Below are 21,913 nucleotides of genomic sequence, written 5' to 3'. Positions count from 1 at the left end.
CATTTCTGATTCTGTGCCCGTGACCCCGTAGACGCACAAACATCATCAGCTGATGATGTCCTGTCTGATTCTCTTGATTATTGGACAACCGGTCAAAACATCCGACAGCGTTTCCCTGCAGGCTGCTTGTGTCTGAATGTTTTTTGGCTCCTAATTAGTTTCCCCCTCGCTCGACTACCTGGCCACCTGTCAGTCTGGCATTTGTTTGTTGAAGCAGAGCTGCAAAATGTACGGTACTGATTATTTAGTTGAGTACTGGGATGATGATTTGTCTGGATTTGAGGTAAAGATGGAGCTTAAAAAACAAACGTTCTGTGTCTGTTTTAGCTCTTTAGCTTCGGGTCAGTAGAGGCAACTTTCTTTAAAACACTGCCGTCTTCATTTCTTCATTTTTTTCTTCAGTATTTGTGTCGATCACGCGGTAAATGTTGTACGGTCGGTGTGTGCGGTTGATCGTGTGTCATGGAAAAGGCTAAATATGAATCCAGTTCAAACTCACTGGCAAGTATAGGATGCAGTCCAGCAAAGGAACGGAGAACTTAATGATCTTAGTTCAGTGCGGCTGTGGATGGGTTTACACCAGGACTGTGTCTGAAACGGTCCAGCGTTGCGAGGCCTCTCATCCGCTGGTTCCGGCGTTCGGCTCAACTGCTCGTTTGAGACGCGACAGCTAGTTGTTAAAAACCTGTTACTGCACAATCGTTTTCCAGCGGATCACGGCGAAAACACAAATGGATCGGAAATTAGCACAATTTGGTGTAATGGTGCCCAATTGTCTCGTTCATTCATTGTCAGAAGAACGGGTCAGAAAAGGTGTGTTGGTCCTATAGAGTCTGTTGCTATTTGTGCTCTTCTATGAGACTGGAAAGCAGAGATGGATGAAGATGGTGTTGAGGTTTGGTTCCAGGTGGTTGGATTAGCTGTTTAAATATGAATGTTTCTGGAAGATGTTTCGACAGTCTTCTGCCCACGAAGCCGCTCCATTTTTTGTTGTTTTTCTCGTCCCGTGGTCGCCAACGCACGTTTTCAGGAGGAAGAAATGAGGAAGAGCTTTACGGAGCGAGGGAGGAAGAGATCAGGAGGAGAGATATTTTTGACTTCACAGCGGGATGTCTGGAGAGAGGCTGACGTCAGCTCGTGATTTGCACCTTTTGTCACATCTTTGCCTGGAAGTTTTGCTTAAAACGACGTCGCAGTCTCTCTTGTGCACAAACACCAGAAAAAACACACACACACACACACACAGAGCCAGCCCCTCCCCTCCTCATCCGCTCTCCTCCCAGAGGCACAAAGATATTTTTATCTCCCGTAAAGCCCAAACGCTAATGAAGCGTCGACGACACAAATACATTTCCATGATTTTTTTTTTTTTTCTTTTCAAATCTGGTTCCTATACCACGGCTGCTGTGACGCACCGCAGCGTCTCTGTCTGCTGTCGGGAAACACGTGTCGCAGTGCATGAGCGTCAAGATTAATACGAGTCCGGTCTGAGGCCTTTCACTCGTTATTGTGCATTTAAAATAACCATTTAATTAATTAAGCACTCGGTCTTTAAATGAGTGAGGTGAGAGAGGCAGCGAGGTGAGAGGATCCCACTTATTTCCGGTCCATTTACTCGTTTCGGGCACAGTTGACTGTGCCATGAAATAAGACCTTCCAACACACACACACACACACACACACAACACTTTGTTTAAGGGAATTCTTCAAATGATTGTGTTTGCATTGGAGATTCAGGAAAACCAGCTCCTGTGATTGGATTAGAGGGCAGACAGCTCAAGTGTTTTTTGTTGTTTTTTTACATAGTTTCATTCATTTTGAATAGTCGGAAGTATTTTCTTTGTTGTGTGAGTTCGATCGATATCATTGGCTGCAGACACAGTCTTTTAAACAAGGTGTTTTGTTCTTTTATTGCTGTGTTTTAAGATTCAAAATCACTGCTTTCGAATCCCAAATCGATCCCCTTTGACACGAACTCAGAGACGTCTGATCGTGTCATCGGCATCGAGGGATGTGCTCTCAGTGTGCATGATGCAACAGCATACAACATGCATACACCATATATACGGCCACAGACTGCAGCCTCGCAGCACATGACATCATTCCTCCTCCTCCACGCCATCAGATTGGCACCGGGGCGATGTAGTGTACCTGTTAGGATTCATGTCAGTTAATCCTCTGCAAACACGCGATATGTACGATGCAACGCCTCATGGCTAAATCTGTTTTTTTGCCGTGCAAGCTGCGGATCTGCCTGTACACCTTCACTCTCTTTTGTGTGTGTGTGCTGCGTGTGCATCAGTGTGTTCATCAGTGTGTGCGTGCTGTATGTGTCACACAATTTGCTTGTGAGAGATGAGTGAAAGGTGTTAACAATCTTTCTCTCTACTAGACCGCTTTAGGTTTTAAACATATGATCGCACTCATGAAATCTCCGAAATCATCCAAACAAAAGGAAATGACATCACAAATTAGCCGGAACCGGCAGCTTAAAAACTACCTTGAAGCATAAACAGCTGGTAATGTCTTGTTGACGGTGCGGACTTATCAGGTTACTGACTTGCTTACGGTAGCTTAGCCGCCACGTAAAGAGGATTTTTAATGGATTAGAGAATTAAACCTGGAGGTTCTTTGTTGTGGGGTTGCGTTGCGTGACTGCACGCCGCCGTCTGGTTTTTGGCCTGACCGCCGTCACTGTGGGGTCACCGAGTCCAGACGTTTCTCCCAGAATAAACAGGGCTTTGATTGGAGGAAGCACACAGAGGGCCGTGGACCTCCGTGTGTTTGTACATGTGGAGGCTCAGTAACTCACTCCTGGTGTTTCTGCACATGCCCTTAACCCCATTTACCTTCATCTCCTCCATGTCTGCCTCCTGTACATCTCTCCCTTTTATTTAGCCGGCATCTTCCTGTATCTCTACACACCACATCGGGCCTCTCTCTCTCTCTCTCTCTCTCTCGCTCTCTCTCTGGTTTTAGTCGTGACCATCTGCTCTTTTCCTGCAGCCACGATGAAGCGTTTGCCATTTAGAATTTAGATTTAAGCAGAAGGCAGCTCCAGTGACAGGGGATGGAGTAACTCACCCTCTTTTTCTCTCCACGTCTCTCGCTCGCACCGCTGCGCTCATCCACTCGCGTGTGTGCGCCACATGCCGCCGTTCATATTCATGCAGCATATTCATGGATACGGTTTATCACATTATCAACCCTTGTGCAGCATGCTTGGCCGTGAGCACTTCATAGAAACTGTGAAGGTATTCACAGAATGAAACGAAGGCCAGATATGTCATATTACACTACTGCCCTGTGCAGAAATAATGCTAAATATAGCATCTTTCAGCCTTGAAGGAAACAGTTTTAAAAAGACACATCGTGATCTCATGGTCTTGAGATATAATGTGTTGATTAGTGAGCTACAAATGTTCTAGTCGGCAGATTTCTGTTCCCTTTTGGACAGAGCCAGGCTAGCTAGCTGTTTCCACCCGCTTGCAGTCTTCATGCTAAGCTAAGCTAACTGGCTGTTGCGTCACATTTAGGGTACAGACATGAGAGTGGTATCTATCTTCTAGATGTAGATGTAATTTCCCAAGATGTGACAAACATGTTAGTGTTCAAAACCTTAAATAAAACACATATCATACACATAAACTTTATATGTCATCGGTGAGTCCTGCACAGTTCAAGCGGACTCCTGATGTCAGCGTGTTGTCAACAAAGCCTGTCAAAAATGTTCCTGTGGATACGTGTGAAGTGTCATCGATACGTACTTTTGTGAATATAAATTTGGCAGATGAGAGCCACCGTCTGCAAAATGTCTCTCCATGAATCCCTGAGGGGGAAAAGTTGCAGAGAGAAGAGGAGGAAGAGGAGGAGGGTGTTGAACAAAGCAGAAGGGATTAGCTCCAGTTTCTTTATTCTCTTCTCTTCCTCCATCCTTTCTTTCTTCTCTTCCCTCTCTCTCTCTCTTTCTATCCCACTTGGCGGCTGCTGTTTTTTCCGCTGCCCTACACCCGGGGCCAGGAAGTGTGTCCATGGTGACGGCAGGAAGTGAAGGGCTCGGCTGGTCAGACACAGCCAGGGTCTCCGCGCTGTCTGCAGCTCCTTGAAATATCTTGTTTTTTTTCTCATCCAAACTGAACCCTTAGACGGCCTAAATGTTGCATTTCTTGCATAATTTAATCCACGTTTTTTTTTGACAGGTGAAGATGTTCTCAAGCTCTCACTTCTGTGTTTGGTTTGTCCACCCAGAGGCTCATGTGTGTGCACATGTAGAGGTGTGTGTGTGTGTGTGTGTGTGTGTGTGTTTGAGAAAGAAAGCATCTGGTTTTACTAACGAATCCTGTACAGAACAGCACATTTTGCTCTCTTCCACCGCTAGAACAACACGTCTTTTTTTCATTCTTGAACATGCGTTCACACTCTCCTTTTCACATTTTGTCTTCATTCTGATGTCCTCGCAGCGCAACGCCTCGATTTAGTTGCTGAAAGTCTCCCGTGGTGCTTTTCTCTCTCTCTCTCTCTCTTTCGCTGACCTTTTAGCCTCTGGCTTCACGCAAGCTTGTGCCAAAAACAGTCAGGGGGTATCTGTATGCGGGGCACATTCACACGGTGCCCACAGTGTGTGCGAGTGTGTTGTGTTGTTTGTGTGTCACTTGGGAGTATTGATTGTTAGCTCTGCCTACACAAACTCCTCACCGACGTTCTTCTTTAGCTCTGAGAGAAATGTGAGGGAGGAAAATACCAACATACACGTAAACAGATAAATACACACATGTAGGTGTAATTACATTATGTGAATATACATCAAAGCCAGCTTGTTGGGCTTATGAGTGAAAACATCGATCAATTCAGAGCTTTATGCTCACGGATTCTTGGTTGGATCTAGGATGTTTAAAAAGATCAAATAACAGGTTTAGCAACAATCAACCATTAGCTCTCTTCAGCCTGCTTTCAGCTTCTAATCATGTTTCATTCATGTGGTTTATGAAGGTTTGATTGACCAAGCTGATGTAATTAAAGAACTTGTTGTATGAAGAATGCCTTAGATTAATTTCCCTTATTGTGAAAATATATATAAATATATATATGTGTGTTGGCTTTGACGCAGTACTTTTAAACATGTGTGACTGAAAGCAGAGGCCAGTTGCAGACTAACGGTATCAGATGAGGATTTAAAGGATAAGGCCGGCGCTCCAGTTCTCAATCGTATTAGAGGATCTGCCACAGCAGATGGAGTTGCCCAGTTGTCATGAAGCTCTATATATATAAAAAAAAAAAAAAAAAATTCTGTGCACTTTAAAAATTTTGAAATATTTTGTCAGCAAATTCAATGAAAAGACCCAAAACCTACAAAGTTTGTCCTTTGCTCGGTACTTTCCAACTATCCTGTCTTTGTCTCTACAACCTAATCCTTCCTCCTGAAGATTCATTTTGAAGAGGTTTCAAACCTCATATTTCATTGCTTTAGACGCCGATATGTGGTATCCTGAAACAGCTGGATACTGTAGTTTTTAGTTGTTAACGTTACTCAAACAGGAGGAAGTCGTGTGTGTGTGTGTGTGTTTGGGGACTATTTTTAGCCGTGGATTAATACACATTTGGTGTTTTTAACAGTGGAGCTCTAAGCCACAGATGAAAAAGCTACATCAGGCGCTACATAGGAAAATGCTTGTTAGCCAGTTCACTGTTGGTCTTAATTATGGTATGGGATTTACTCACAACAAGAATAAAGAATTGGATATTAGCAGCTACACTAGCTCTTGATGGTCCACACTCAGCAACTATTGGATGAATTGCAAATGAATTATGGTGCAGACATTCATGTCCCATCAGCATCTCTTCACTTTTTACCCAGCACCATCATAATCATCATCGTCCAATACGTTTAGGACTAAATCTGCAAAAACAAATGACAGCCTCAGCGCCACGTTAAGTTTAGTACTATTTAGCAAATATTAGATACCTGCTTAATACCAGCAGGTTAGCATCGTCGCTACCTCAAAGCGTCAGTGTGCTAAAGTGCTTCCTCACCAAGCCGCTAACTGAAGTCTCGACGGTAAAGTTTGAGTTTCTTTCTTTTTTCTCTCTATTTCCACTCATGCTAACTCCTCCGGTTTTCTATTTACTCTAGAAACAAACTTTATAATGATTCATTTATTTGAAAATGTCACAGATGATTGCCGAAATGAAGTTTGGGGGGTAGGGGGGGGGGGGGGGGGGGGGGGGGGACAAATCCAATAAGAGAAGAAGAGTGGTTTAATAAAAAAAAAGAAGATATTTAAATCAACTGTACTATTTTTACACACAGCAAATCTTCTTTTCTCCTCAATGAGAAATGGGCCAGTGGCCTATATTCTCCCCAGATTAGGGCCTCCTCTTTTCCTCTGTATCCCTCCCTCCCTCTCTCCCTCCCTCTCTCCCTCTCTCCCTCTCGCTCTGGGCTTTTGAGCTGATGAGTGCTGGCAGTACTCGCCGCCTCATTGGACACGAGGCCGTCTGTAAGGAAAAAAGGACCAAACCTCCTTATTTCCCTCCGTCCCCGTGCGCTCCGTCATCTATCCCCCCCCTCCTCTCGTCCCATAATCCTGTGCACAATATCACTCCCTGCGCTCTTCCTCTTCTCTTCTACATCCCTCTGTTCGCTGTCCAGGCCTGTGGTGTGGAGCGGCCGACCAGACGTTGTAATGGGGGGGGGGGGGGGGGGACCGGTCCGAGAGAGAAGCAGCATAACGGACGCTCCTGTGATGATGGCGACTCCATAGCCTGCCCTATGTCTGTGTCTGTAAAGAGCACCAGGATGCAACAAAAGAGGAGTTATAAAGAACAAAAGTGAAAAAGCAACAACAGAGAAGTGATTATTAAGAGAGAAACCGAGACAAAGCAGACGAAAGAAGCGGCGTTTACTTGGGAATGACTCGGATGAGGAGAGGGGGGCGGATGGCGAAACGTGGGAGCAGTGTGTTTGACCTTTCGCCGGCAGGATTGTATTTTAATTTGAGGTGTCTGTGTGTGTGCGCGCGTGAATGCACGTACCAGATCAAAGACGACTGTAAAAGCAACATAAATGTCATCTTCCTCACGTAAACATCTGCTAATGTAACGGCCAGCAGTCTGCAGACTAACTCGACTGTTATGAATAAATCATAACAAGTTCCATTACTGAATCCCTTTCATATTAAGGGATAATTATAAATCGTGTCAGCAAAGTTCTGACATTAGCTGGCCTCGAAAGTGCATTACCGGAGTTGCAGCGGCGGAATGTAAGTACGTCCTCAAGGACTGGAGTTTTACTTCTCATGCCGCTGGATGCTTCTTCTCCGCTACGTAGTTCGACACATACAGTAGCTGGATACAAGACAAAACAATAAGCTGACACAATCTAATAACTAAGTACACAACACTGTAGTAGTTAAGATCAACTCCATCTTGACCAAGTACAGCAATAAAATGTTACTTGCATATTAATGCATCAGTAATAGTAGTGTAGCGCTCACTGGAGCCATTTCTCTGCATCATCATTATGGAGCCGCAAAGATGGTTAAAGCTGCTACACGGCCGGTCGATCTCTTCAGTGACTTGACATTGTTGCCCCCCCCACACTCGGTTGCCATCAGCAGGGGGCGTCTGCTTGTTGTTTACTATTGGAAAAGAACACCTGCAGAGAGGCGGATTGGATCGCATTAGCGCCTGAGGCAACAAACCGATCGATGTCCCGGCTGCTGCTTGAAGCCGCTCAGATTGGTATAAAGGAGTAGAGGGCGTACAGCGTGTGATTTGCATTATTCAATGTGGGTTTTTTACGTTCTGTGTATTTGCTGCCTGGACCCAGAGAAATAGGTTCAGCTGACGGCGAGATAGTTAGTGATGCATTTATGAAGTATTTGTTTAAATGACACTGTTTGTTATCACTTCACAATAACATGAATTGCAGCCTTTATTGGTTTCATGATGAGTTTGACGGTGTGTGAGCGCAGCATTGAGACACAGACAGATTCATTCTTGGTACTGGCTGTGATGACATCCGGAGCAATGGAACAGGAGGTATTCTGAAAACCCAAATATTGAACCAATGTCTTTTAATTACAGCTGCAAACATGACCAGCAATCCACATCCAGTACAACACTGCTGTTAAAGCAGAATAGCTTCTGGGTTTGTACGAGGACAGCCTCTCATTACCTTCTCTAGAATTTTAAACAATCGCTAATATTCAACCCACACTTAAACACTTCTGCTGTGTTGTGGAGGGAAACTTAACCTAGCAGTCCCTTTTTAAGTGGACACGGTGAGCCTCTCCGCATATAATTGCCTATTTACACGTCAGTTCACGATCTAATATCGTCGTATATCACACCCCCCCCTCATATAAAGCCTCTGTCATTATTGGTGCTTCAAACCAATATTGTGCTCATGACGTTGATGAATTCAGAGATTTAAGCACTAAGCTATTATATAGATAACACTTATGTGTAATCTGTGCTGCTCGTGCATTAAAACGACTGTAACGTTAAGGTTGATGGCAGCATCAGGGATAATATGAGTCACAGTGGACAGTTTGAGGAAAACCTAAGACTCATTAACAGTCTCTCGCTGCGCGCGTAGTGTTGATAAATGCAACAAATGCATTACAAGTAAAGTAGAGTTTATGATCTGTGAAGGCTGTTATCTCCCTCTGCTTTAATATATGCTACTTCTTGTCTGTAATGCGCGCAGTTGCCTCAGCAAACACAATCCTGCTGCGGCAGCAGGCCAACAGCAGCAGAAGGATGAGAGCAAACATCAATTTAACCCTCTCCGAGTGTTCAGAAATACGATTTTTCTTCTTTTTCACAGCGCGGTGAGCGTGAGCACGTGGGTTGAAGTGAGACGCTTGAAAGAAACGGGCAATTAGTCACACGCTCGGAAACGCAAAATGATATCAGCGGACGGGGAGGAGAGACTTCTGACCTGAGAGGGAGATTTCTTTTCATTCGCTTCGACCTGCAATTGTGTGAGCTCTTCTGCCTCCCACTCGCTAATCCCTCCCCTCCTATACCGCTCCTGCAAGACTGGAGATATGTTCAGGAACAAAAAAGGTTTATTGCGCTGAGAGGTAAAACGAGAAGGGGGAAATGAGAGCGAACTGCTGCTGCATTGCCTTATAGAGAACAGGTTTTTTTGTAAAGTCGAGGTGAGTTTCATGGGACATTTAAAGATGGAGAGTGGGAGGGACTCCTACACTCTGCCTCCCAGTCCATCTGAGTGAAATAACAAAAAATATGCAGAGAGAGAGAGAGAGAGAGAGAGAGGACAAGAGCACAGGGGGTTGTGAAATGTCAGGGTATATTTAATGAAGGAGATGGAGACTAACCGAGTAGAACACGAAGGGACGGGACTGAGACAATAGAGGAAAGAATAAGGAGGAAGAGAAGTTCCGCAGTATTTCTTACCACATTTATTTTGACACGTTCGTGTGTTACAGCCTGCGTTGGCCACTAAGCTGCGTTTTCCCCGTTTGATGCCACTTTGTCAGGTTTATGAGGGAAAGTTGTGGGCAGAATATAAGAAGATGGCGCTCGTCATTTTACACAAACTCAACTGAACGTTTCACACTTTGCTCACAACGGTTAGAAAAGAAGGAATATGTAATACTTTAAAAGTAAAAGATAAGATAAGCAGACAGGGAGTGACGAGCAGCCTTTGCTGATAACAAAAACGACATGTGAGGAGAAGAAAGGATGGACTCAAAGAGCCGAAGACAAACCAGACACACGAGGTCTGGACGTACTGTGTGTGGAAAACGGTACAACCGAGTCTGTTCCTCCACACAGATCTCTGTCAGAGATATTTTTGAGCTGCTATCCCGGTGGTTCGGTTGCCATGGAGAAATCTGAAGGCTTGTCTCCCTGCTGAAGTCCTGCACATTTGGTCAGCTGTGTGTGTGTGTGTGTGTGTGTGTGTGTGTGTGTGTGTGTGTGTGTGTGTGTGTGTGTGTGTGTGTGTGTGTGTGTGTGTGTGTGTGTGTGTGTGTGTGTGTGTGTGTGTGTGTGTGTGTGTGTGTGTGTGTTTCTGTTTACGCATGGCTTTGATAAAAAGAGGCAGAGGAGTTAGAGTTGCGCAAGGATGTAAATTGATCATGTGACTGTCAGGATGTCTCATTGTTGTCTTTCTCTACCCACACACTGTGTGTGTGTGTGTGTTTGTTTGTGTGTACTGTGTTGTCTGTAAATAGACTAAAATTCCATAATTAACATTCAACAACGACTTGACTCAAATGCGTCAGTCATTCTCATCGGGGGCTTTTATTCTGAAAGGGTTGGGGAGGGGGCGCGAGGTGAAGTGAGAGAGAGAGAGAGAGAGGGGAGGGAGGATGGTCTCTGCCCTGTCGCTAGGTAACAGTCTCCAGGCCTAAAAAAGCAAAGCCTCGCCTGGTCTCCATGGCAACGTCATTGGTGTGGAGGGTGAATGGAGTTTTGGTTGTTGTGTGTGTGTGTGTGAGTGTGTGTGTGTGTGTGTACTCTCAACAAAGAGAAACACTCAAGTTGACCATCAGTGCATTTGGAACGGGAATAATGAAAGTGTTGTGAAATAGAGTGATGGGTTCTTTAAGTGCTTGAGGATTCTGCAGATATCGTCGTAGCCTTCAGGCCAACGTCTTCCACATTTGTTCTTGACATCGTCTCCATTTGTACCCCGGCCGCCTCAGGACTGCACTCGTGCACTTGATAGAATATATTGATCGATCGACTCCGGCCGCGTCTACTCTACAAAGCGTGTATTAGTGCTGTCGTTCCGTGCTGCTGGGCGTTTATGAAACCCCTTTTTAGAAATCGGACACACGGAGATGAAGACGGAACAGGAAAAGAGGCAAGAAAGGGTCTGAAGCGGGGAGAAAAGAGCAGCAACGGGAGAACAGTGGGTCTCGTCTAGATGGATAATGGCCTGGTTGCACAATGTGAAGAAGACTATGGTGGTGGCGTGGGGGGGGGTTAACAGTTTAGTCACGGAGCACAAGAAGACTGCTTGGCATCCATTCACGCCTTGAGTGCTATGGCAGGTTATTAATGCCAAAACTACTGAACCAGTGCAAAAGTAATTAAAGCTGTTTTGTTTTTTTCATTTAAAATAGTCCAAACCCTTCGCAGCCAAGATGCACCGTCAACTGCAACGCCAGCCGTTGACTCCCATTTACATTGTTCGTAAAAAAGCACATGCAATGCTAAGCTTGGCTGCTTTAAACTTGCTTTGCAGCTTCAAATAGAATCACGTCAGATTTGTTGATTTGCGGCAATGTTTGGCTGCAGCTGATCACCACCATAGACTGTGTCAAACATAGGTTTCTGAAGAGGTGAAGGGACGACACAGCCTATAGCTCTAAAACATGGGCCAAAGAGGTGGATCGTCGGTGGGGCTGAGGCGGGCCTTGCTGAGCAGACAGCTAGCAGCTAGCGGCCTGAGACGACACCTACCTGTCACTGAAAGTGGCCACGCCCTTAACTAGTAAGCCTCAGTTGCAAAATGTCACAGCTGTGTCACTAGATTTGATTGAGCTGCAGGGCTTCCTTTGCACACCGTTTATTTTAAGTTGCACAGTTATGAGGATTGCTGGATTTGGCTTTTTGTTCTGCAACAAACGAATGAGTGTATTTCCCAAAATGTTCAGCCATTCCTTTTAAAGGCTAGAGCTACAACAGAAACAGTGGGACCGTGTTGAAGTCCGTGTGCCAAACGTTATTGATAAGCTCCCGCAAAAACTGCGAGAGCAAACTGTGAGCTAAGATTCCAAACTGAGCATAAACACCCTCCTTCTACAAGTGCAAAGCTTCCCCTTGCAGATTGATCACAGCTTGAATTAAGTGTTTTGGCACAACACACATGCAGCATTGATAGTATATCGTTATAAAGCGAAAGTCTTAACTTGCTCGCAATTTTCTTTGTTTTTCTTTTTGTTTGCTTTGCTCTTGTTGTTTTCTTTCTTTGCACTAAGTCATCTTGGATTGTTCACACTACTTGAGCAATTTAATATGTAGCCGAATTTAACTTTGTAATTATAATTTCAGTGACGACTCTTTCTCTCTCTGTCCGTCTCACATTTAAGGACACACACACACACACACACACAGGCAGCAGAGACAGAGGAACGAGCAGACAAAAGCATGTTTGTGTTCATGAGAATGTGAAGCACAGTGGGTCTCTATGTATGGAAGCAGTGTCAGGCTCGTCCCAGAGTGACTGGGGGGTTGGAGGGGATTTCACAAACTCCTTTACTGAGAGCATGACTATGACTACAAGGTTGCACGGGGATTTAAAAAAAAGGAATATAGCTGTCAAGTCTTGTCTCAGAGTGTTTGTACCAAACACTTCATGCATGTTAGTCGGCCTTCACAGGAACGAATGTGAACAAAAGCAAACTCTCTGTGATCACTCGTACGTTTGGTCCGTCGTAGCTGAAAATGCAATTCAGGTGTTTTTCATTCATCGTCGTAATTTTCTGTCTTTGTGGCAAAAGCAGGACCCACGAACACAAGGTCACCTGTTTTGTATCTGGAAGCTTTCTCTTATAACAGCAACAGAAATAAATATGAGTGAAGATCTGTATTGAGTATGGAAGCCCAAAGATCATCACTGTTCACATGTATGAATAAAAAGGAGAAAAGAAGACAATCCTCACATTTGAGAAGCTACAACCATTTATCTTTTTTTTATCTGTTTACTTACCAATTACTCTGTTAATTGTTTCAGCTGTAGTCAAAGAGGTTTGTCATAATCTAGTGTCGTATTTTGTTTTAAAGTGTTACTGATCATGAATATTAAATGAAAACGTGGTTAGTAAAAAGTACTGAATTCATTTAAGAAAATAACAGCATTTGATTTTAAACATTTTTAAGTGAGGCCATCGTGGACTAATTTAATAGAAACAACTTTTATCTGTTGGTTGAGAAAGAGTTAAAGGCGACGGGGAGAGGGGGGGGGGGGGGGTGGTGGGAGAGAGGAACACTAAATGTAGCCACTCTATCCATTGTTGTTTTTTGTCCCCCCTTCTCCTCTGAAAGTACACAAAAGCAGCGCCGGTCCATTGTGGTGCAAAACAGAGAGCAGGCAGGACGACCTGGGTCGAGAGAGGAGGCACAGGGACCAACACACACACACACACACACACACACACACACACACATTCAGTCTTCCAGTCTCCCTCCATCTCACACACACACACACACACACGCACAATTCAAAAGCTTGTGAGTGGAAGCGTTCAAACACACATTCACTTGAGTGCACGCAAATACATGCAAACACACACACACACACACGATTTACAAACCTGCATTTCAAGGCAGGAGCCACACATACACACACACACACACACACACTGTATTCAGGCCCTTATTATATTCACTGGAGTTAAGGTGCATATCCGTGCTCTCTCCCACGGAGCGCTTTGTGTTAATTGAGCAAGTTGCTCTGGTGAGAGAGTAGATGAATGTGACATTTAAGACTGATCTCTCTCTCTCTCTCTCTCTCTCTCTCTCTCTCTCTCTCTCTCTCTCTCTCTCTCTCTCTCTCTCTCTCTCTCTTCCCCCCCCCCCCCAGTAAAATAAAAGCGCCCTGTCATCATTGTGCTCTCGCCCTGAGGCTGAGATCGAGGATCAGACAAAAACCAAACCAAATGTCACCAATTATCCATGAGAGAACAGCGTCTGGACATCCCAAACATCACATGCTGACTTAGAGACTCCCTGTTTGTCAGCACAGCATGTACAGACCTATTCATCTAGTTTTTTTTTATTATTTCCCCGCCATCACTGATGTCTGAGCTGCAGCTAGAAAGCATCATCTCCCATCCGACGTGTCCCTGTGAGCATGCTACAGACGATAGCATTGTTTGCACCGGCGGCGGCGGCGGCGGGATGCTTAAGCTGCCGCTACAGCGTGTAATGCTCCGCAGCGGGTCGGGGGCCCTCTGGTGGTCGCTGCAGGCGACAGCAGCTCGGTTATATAGGTCACACCGCTCATCGCAGAGCCTCTTCTGGGCCTTTCTGTACGCCGCGCTTATCTGTGATGAGACAGAGGGGATCAGAGTACCAGTGCCCATGATGCACTGCATTCAGCGGCATGCCAGGGGTGTGTGTGTGTGTGGGGGGGGGGGGCTGTTGTGTGTGTGACACAGTGATGTACATTCATGTCGTGGGAAGCTTCTGTTACAAGAGATGGGTAGAAGGGAGGCGGCCCTTCTGCAACTTGCGTCGCTTCCCAGAGTTGCCGAAGTGTCCCCCGAGCGAGACAGTGGATCCCATCCGGCTGAGGTGCAGCTGTTCTTTTCGGTGACCTTTAATCATTCCCACATAGCTAAACCGATGCCTCGTTACACTCTCTGAGGGCTGGGGAAATATCTCACTGGGATGTTTGGGAAAGCAGGGGGCCTTTGGACATCCTGAGGCGGCCGTTCGATTGGATGCGAGGTTGAAAGGGTTGGAAGCAGCACCTCCAGTTGGTTTTCCGGTTCGCTGTAGCATGATGTCCTCCCACTATGTCACCGCCTTTTTCTAGTCATTTATACGTCTCATTACCCGAACCTACCCTTCTTTTGTTTTGGCCTGTATCGTCTGATCATTGTAAACTGAATATCTTCTGGTTTTGGACTGCAGGTTGGACAAAACAAGACACTTGGAGACATTTTTCGGGGACATTTTTGATGTTTTGTAGACTAAATTGTCAAAAGAATAATCAGCAAGTGTTCAAATTTGGAACAAGAGGGGATTTAGAACCAGTGAATCTACTTAAACGATTAAAGAATCATCCTGATAGTCGCCAATGTATTCTGATCTTGTACAAGCATTTATTATACACCCGGCACTAATGACAGATCTTTTTGTTCTTCTTGTGCAACTCTTCGCATTGTGTAAATTACCATAACGTTTGAAGAACGGATATTCGCGATTCCTGATCCATTTCCTTTGCTTCTTCCAAACTGCACACACACACACACACACACACACACACACACACACACACACACACACACAAATATCCAATCTTTGTGAAGATAACCTAAACCCCAACACTCATTCTTTAACACTAGCCTGATCCGTAACCACTGCATGCCTGTGCACTGAATCCTTTAAACCACTGTTCCCCTTTCAGGTCTAAATCTGAAAACCATCCCCGCATTTGAGTACCTCTCACGCACACAACGGATAAATCACTGAGGGGTAGACCTGCCTCTCCTCCAACACGCGTAGAATAACCAGAATCTGACCAAAGACCTGCTTCTGTGATTCTACTGTAGCACAGAAATGTTCTTCACTGAGTCCTCTAGAGGGAGACAGAGAACTTTATTGGCTTTAGTTGAAAGAAATGTTCAAGTATAATACAAGTGAATATAAATGGATAACCTAAGTCCTTCACTGGGTGCATAGACCCCCCCCCCCCATTTGGGACGTCCTTAATTACGGCGCAAGACGGTGTTTCGGCCCGTTTTCTCACGTCCTGTCTCTTCAGTCAGTCTCCTCTTTCAGATACAAAGAGACGATTCTCTTTTGTCTTTTTTTCCATCCCGCTCTGACAGTTTGCTTTTGTCATTAGCTAAGATTTCCGCACTGGAGTCTGGGAATTAGGTGGGCTGGTTTGCACATTACGCAACTTGGAAGATATTTTGGGCCTCTGTTTATTTCTCCCCCTTTTATTTTCTGTTGATCATCTTATTCAGCCTATCTAACTGTTTCCTCTCTCTCTCTCTCTCTCTCTCTGCCCAGACCATGGCGGAGTACAGCTCTCTGCTCAGCGACCTGTCTGAAAACATCACCAACGAAGACTTGGAGCAGCTCAAGTCGGCCTGCAAGGAGGACATCCCAGAGGACCAGAGCAACAACATCACCTCCTGCAAGGAGTGGTTCAGCTACCTGGAGAAGAACGACAAGCTGGCCAAAGGTGAGACACATGGACTCGACTAATCTATCAAAAATATCCAGCTTTTATTCTCTCTACCAGTGAGGGAAACAAAGAGCAGAGTTTGGCTGACATGTCTGCTATAAACTGACACGAATGACAACTTTTCCCCCGTGCAGATAATCTGTCGTACATCGAGCACATCTTCGAGATTTCGCGGCGACCGGACCTGCTGACGAGGGTGATCGAGTACCGCACCACCGTGCTCAAGATCTCTGAGGATGACGAGATCGACACCAAGCTCACGCGCATCCCCTCGGCCAAGAAATACAAAGGTGACACACCCTACGAGCTCAAGCTCTACAGCACGTAGATGTGGGGTTATATCTATGTATCGCTTTTCTAGATTATCAGGCTAATATTAGCGCTTTGGGGGATATTTTATGTATCTTTGATTTGAAAGAAGTTGCTCTGATTGGCTTCCTGGTCTGCCGAATCCAATCTAGTTCGACCCTCTAATGTTTCAAACCAAAACTCCACAAAGGTTTCGTTGACTACGTACATAATCCGTCTATAGTCAGGATCATTCTGAGATCATTCAAATAAATGTTCTATCATACCAATTAAACCGAATATATCGAATATATAAGACAGTGTTTTTTGTTTTCCGGAATAAAATGACAATAAATATAAATAATAAATAATATTGAATCATTAATTACAAGGAAAAACAAAAAAAAACGTTGCAGGTAATTGTCATATTTGTCATAGAAAGGTTCTACCAATAAGGCATATCTTAAGAAAGGATCAAATGTTCTTTCTCCTCTTCTCCCAACCGGCTCCTTGCTGCCATGATTAGGTGTATTTCTTTTCTACAACTGTTATTGTAGTTCAAGGGGGAAATTTAGGTTACAACATAAAATCACTGGCCCAATAAAAAACATAAATTCCTCTGCTATTAGAAGATGAAACGTCTGCTGAGCTCAGTTCTATTCAGGAAGCAGCATTTTTATGGCATAATCTGTAAAAGAAAAGAACTTTGCAACTTCAAATCCTTGTTTTTTTTATCGTTTACTGTCATTTGGCTATTTCTACGCCGATGGTTTCATATAAATCTTGTTATTTACGCTTTTAAAATATTTTTTTACTGTGTCATATTAATATTTGTTGCTTTTATTTATCTCCTCCTGATGCTTTCGTCCTGTCATTGCGTTTCATCCTTCACCACTCTGGAGAGTGCTTTGTGCATCTTGCATGAAAGCTGCTCTATAAATAAAACTTGATAATACAAGATGAGCCCAGACGGAGCAAAAGACTGAATGCATTTTCCCATCAGACTTTCTGTAGCACTGAGGCTCAATACCCGGCCCTGCGAAGCGTGTTTAATGTACTGTAAACTAATGGCGGAGTCCGCCACGAACAAATAGATTTACTATATAGAGAGGTATTTACAGAATGTAAATATGTGTGATATTTATGGGCAGATTCTTCCACAGCTTTGGTCCACATAAGAAAAAGTTGACTTGTTTTGGCTAAAACTTAAGATTTCTCTCTGTCTACCCTTTTTTTTCCCAACCCCTCCCCCCTAAAAGACATCATCCGCCAGCCCTCTGAAGATGAGATCATCAAGCTGGCCCCTCCCCCTAAAAAAGTGTGAGGTCGCGACCCGCAACCCTGATCTGTGCACCTTGATTTCTTCACTCCTGGCACTCCAATCAACCGACCAACCGTCTCTGACCAACCCCATCACTCCCCCCCCTCACCCCCCCCCCCCCCCCTCACACACACACACACACACACACACACACACACACACACACATTCAGCAACGCACCCTCCTTGCACTAACACATAACCGTGGACACCAACCAAGCAACGAATCGGATTGTAGCGATGCAGCCTCTCCCCAAGCTGAGGGGAGACGGGAAGCTGCGGAAAAAGAGACATTAGAAGAAGAAATCTGGAGACGGGCCGACAGTGTATGTGTGTGAGGAGAGAGAGAGAGAGAGAGAGAGAGAGAGAGAGAGAGAGAGAGAGAGAGAGAGAGAGAGAGAGAGAGAGAGAGAGAGAGAGAGAGAGAGAGAGAGAGAGAGAGAGAGAGAGAGAGAGAGAGAGAGAGAGACAAAGTCTACCCTCGTTTCAAACGCTGAGTGGGTCAGTTCAGAATGAGAGTAATCTGTAAACACTGTTCGATCTGTGATGCTGTGCTTATGCAACCGTCTGTGTGTGTGTGTGTAACTGCATCCACGATGATTTAAAACTACAAACCCCGCCTTGAAAAACTTAACAAATCGAAATGTCAAAGTTGATATAAAGCTGGATACATTGTTTGTGCAGTGATACATGATAGTGACTAATAATTCAGCAGTGTTTTTCAAGTCAATTTGAATATGTAAAATAGCCAAAATGTCAAAACTATCTGGAGATTAAGATACTGAAACTAAACCATGTAATTACATAGTTTATATTATCAAAAAACATATTTTTAAATAAAACCGCAGCTTAAGTTAATACGTGAGAAAAAAAGAAGAATCTGAATCTCCCATATATGACGTTGGTTCTTTTCTATGAGGGTTCTTGTCTTTGTGTGTAGCTGCTCTAATAGTTCAGTTGCGTTTGTAATTTGAGAGGGATACTTGAAACAGTCAACATTTTGGGTGTGATGAAGTGATGAAAAAATGCCACATTCATGTCTGTCTTTTTAAATATGACGCTACGGAGCCACCAGAAGGTTAGCTTAGCTTATATCATATAGACTGCAAACAGGCCAGGCTAGCCAGGCTAGCAATTTCTCCCAATTTCCTGTCTTTGTGCTAAGCTAAGCTAATGGGCTCAGCTAACCGCTTCATATTTACCATACAAACATGAGTGGTATCGATCTTCTCATCTAACGCTCCGTAAAAAAAAAAGGCAAATGAAAGAATTTCCCCAAATGTCAAACTATTCCTTTAAAGTCCATATCGTTCAATACAAATAATTAAAGTTACCAAGTTACCATCTTTTTTGCCTCTTTCGGCCATATTGCCATGAGGTAGCTGTATTTTAAACTAAACTTTAAGTTAAACTTAAAGGACAGGACGGTCACTGTTCCTCAGCTGGAGGTGCTGTATGCATTCCCTTTACTTTTACACAGATAATGATATCATATTAAAGAACTAAAAAAAAGTCAAACATTTTAGAAGAAGATATTTAAAGTTGATTTTCATAGGAAAAGCCAATATTTGCCTTTAGCGTATAATCATAGCAGAGTTATTTAGACGGGAAAGTTGAGTGATTATTTCTATACCATGGATGTTCCCTGTCTATATAGGTCCTCTTTTCATCAAGGGGACCAGTTAGCATGAAAGGCTGTCGTATGAGCTGGCTAGAGGTGTAAATATACAAATAATATATTAGAAGAAAGTACAGCAGAAATAATATATATTTACCTGCAGTGTGTTAATCGAGTTAATTTCACCTTTGTAACAAAAGGCCCTATTTGTATCTAATCTGAAACTATTCAACATCTCTCTGTGACAAATTGAGATGAAAGAAAACGCTAAAAGTGCAGAAAAAAAAGTATAAATTGAGCAATCGTATTGGATATTGTGTTAACTTAAAGAGACAAAGCTTTCTTTCACCCCTCTGTCACTATTTTAATTGTCGCACTGCTGAAAATAACTGAATAAAACGAATAAGCGCAGATCAAAGTGAAAGAAAGGAGGAGAAAGTCAGAACGCTAACACGGCATGTGATGATAGAACCTAACCCTTTTTAAAAACTGTACATAAAGTCGATTGTGACAAAGATCTCTGCTAAACCCAACGGCTCATAACCAGCTGACTATGCCATTCCCTCCATGCACCAACATCATAACTAGCAAGACTGTTGAAACTTAACCATAATAACTGCTCTTTTGAACACTGTGTCTCTTCCCCCCCCCCCCCCCCCGCATTGAAGCCTTAGCAGACTTTGTGTTTACCCCCCGAAATTGTGCGTGTGAAGCGGAGACGGACGCCGGCGCGCACGTCAAGTCAATCAAAAAACGTCTCTCACTTTTAAAGAGAGTACTTTTATTCTGAAATTTGCTAAGGACTTCAGTGTCGGGTGTGTACAGAATGTCGGTGGGTCTATTTCTGCCCCCATCTTTGATCGTTATTGAAGCTGTAGGATCGGTAAAAAAAACACATAAAAATCTATCGGTGTATGACTAGTCATTTTACTTCCTGCTTCTTCCCCCTCACCAACACGCTCCACTCCAACCCCAGTGCCAACGACCAAGACTTTTATTTCGATCACAGTTTCCGTGATCTGTTGGGTTTTTTGTATTGCTCTCCGTTTGTTGTAGTGTTGGACTGATTTGTATCTTATGCATTTACGTCTGTCGGAAAACTCTGCACTGTAACATATCCTCCCAACAAATCACTTAATCTAAAGGACTGAACTCTTTAGTTAGGACACGTCAGGGTGTTTGACAACATCCTGATGTGTAGTTTGCAGTTTCAGGACAGAAAATACCCAATATTCATTATTTAAACATGGACGTTGTTTGACCAACTATACTGTAGAACTCTATTCTACTGTTTTGCAAGCAAAGTGTTAAGGTAACAAGCATCCAATAGTCCTTTAATGCCTGCAGTTGAGTGGAGGAGGTTTAATAGCCCAACAGTGGTCATGTTTCTTTGTACTTTGACAGGATTATTCCACCCTTAAATACTTTAACACTGTTATATATGCTGTGCTTTGAATTCAATTCGTTCACTGAAGCTCGGTCAAGGAGAATAGAGCAGATCAATACTCGTGGAAACCGTGTAGTGCCATCCCAAATCTGGAGATTATCGTCCCTGCAGGGAATTTTTAACCCCTTACAGAACGTACTTCCTGCCTAAATAAGGATATTCAGGATATTTTACATGGAACCATCGAACAAAGGGAACTGGATGCCTGTGACCCTGAAAGGGATCCTGCGTTATGACTGTGTCTCTGTATGGTAAGAGGTAAACAGTTTATGTCTCCACGAATGTAGGGCCTATCAGCATTTACCCAGCTTACCTCAAGAAAGGCAACGAACAATTGCCTTAGGCTACTCATAGATTGTATAAACCCAACTAAGACGAATTAAAAAACGTAAACCACCAAACAACTATTGGATTGATTGCCTCAAAGTTTGGTACGCACATTCCTGGTCGTCAGAGGTTGACTCCTGATGACTTTGGTGATCGTCTGACTTTACCTCTAGCGCAGCAAACGGTTTGATGTTTGTTGTTTAGTATAAAATGTCTCGACGACTTTTGGATGGATTGCCATGAAATTTGTTATTCAGATTCATGGCGCTCAGAGGATGAATAACTTGTAAGCACTAGTTCTCTACGTCATAGTCCTCTTTATCGGTGAAGCCACATCTGAGTTTCCAAACATTTTTGTTTTATTCTTCCACAACGTCAACCCTTAACTTTTTGCCCATTAGAACCGAAGTTTGTAGTTTTGCACCAATTTTTCATATTGGGAGAAATGAATGTAGGTGTTTCCCAAAGCTGTAGAAATGCAACGTCATCCTCAAATATATCCTGGTATATGCACTGATCTTTTCAGATTGGTAATGTACAACAGTGTCGGAAGTATTTCTGGGTGGATTGTCCCTTCAGCCTTCAGACTAGCCTTCGCTAGGCCTGACCCCAAGTGAAGCGGTAGCTGCCCTCCTGTAGCTTGAACCTAGTGAACACAAAGTGAGACCACTGCATTTGTCACAGAGCTGAACTGAGAGCTTATTGTCAGGCAAAGGGAGGCAGTTATACTTACTGCTATGACCTGTGGGTAATGGTCTTTCCCGGCGTTAAAATGGATGTGATTATTGGCCATAAATGTTTGCCGCTCACCAGTTTCATAGAAGAGCTTCGGTGACCTTATGAACCAAAAGGCATGTTTTTCTTTCCAGATCTTAGCATGTCTCTTCATTATTGTACAAAATATCAGCAAGGGAGGATTTGGGCCATTGTATTTTATTTTTCCTTTTTCTTCTCTTTTTCTTTGACGTGCTCTTTGAATAGCAACTTGTGAATTTAGATGTATGTG

At 43.8% G+C, this 21,913-nt stretch overlaps 1 protein-coding gene across 1 annotated transcript in view; it reads left to right on the top strand.

The window, feature by feature from the left end:
* The window catches only part of pea15 (proliferation and apoptosis adaptor protein 15), a 32,422-nt gene extending 14,436 nt beyond the window's left edge, over window positions 1-17,986 (top strand). Inside the window, exons 2-4 of the mRNA XM_079184396.1 lie at window positions 15,730-15,904; window positions 16,042-16,197; window positions 17,455-17,986. Of these exons, the coding sequence (XP_079040522.1) occupies window positions 15,733-15,904; window positions 16,042-16,197; window positions 17,455-17,519 (393 nt within the window). The 5' untranslated portion in view covers window positions 15,730-15,732 and the 3' untranslated portion in view covers window positions 17,520-17,986. The remainder of the gene's footprint in view (window positions 1-15,729; window positions 15,905-16,041; window positions 16,198-17,454) is intronic.
* Window positions 17,987-21,913: the final 3,927 nt, after the last annotated feature.

Source organism: Pholis gunnellus (assembly GCF_910591455.1).
Source record: "Pholis gunnellus genome assembly, chromosome: 23".
NCBI lineage: Eukaryota > Metazoa > Chordata > Actinopteri > Perciformes > Pholidae > Pholis > Pholis gunnellus.
This window is presented reverse-complemented; position numbering and strand designations above follow the sequence as displayed.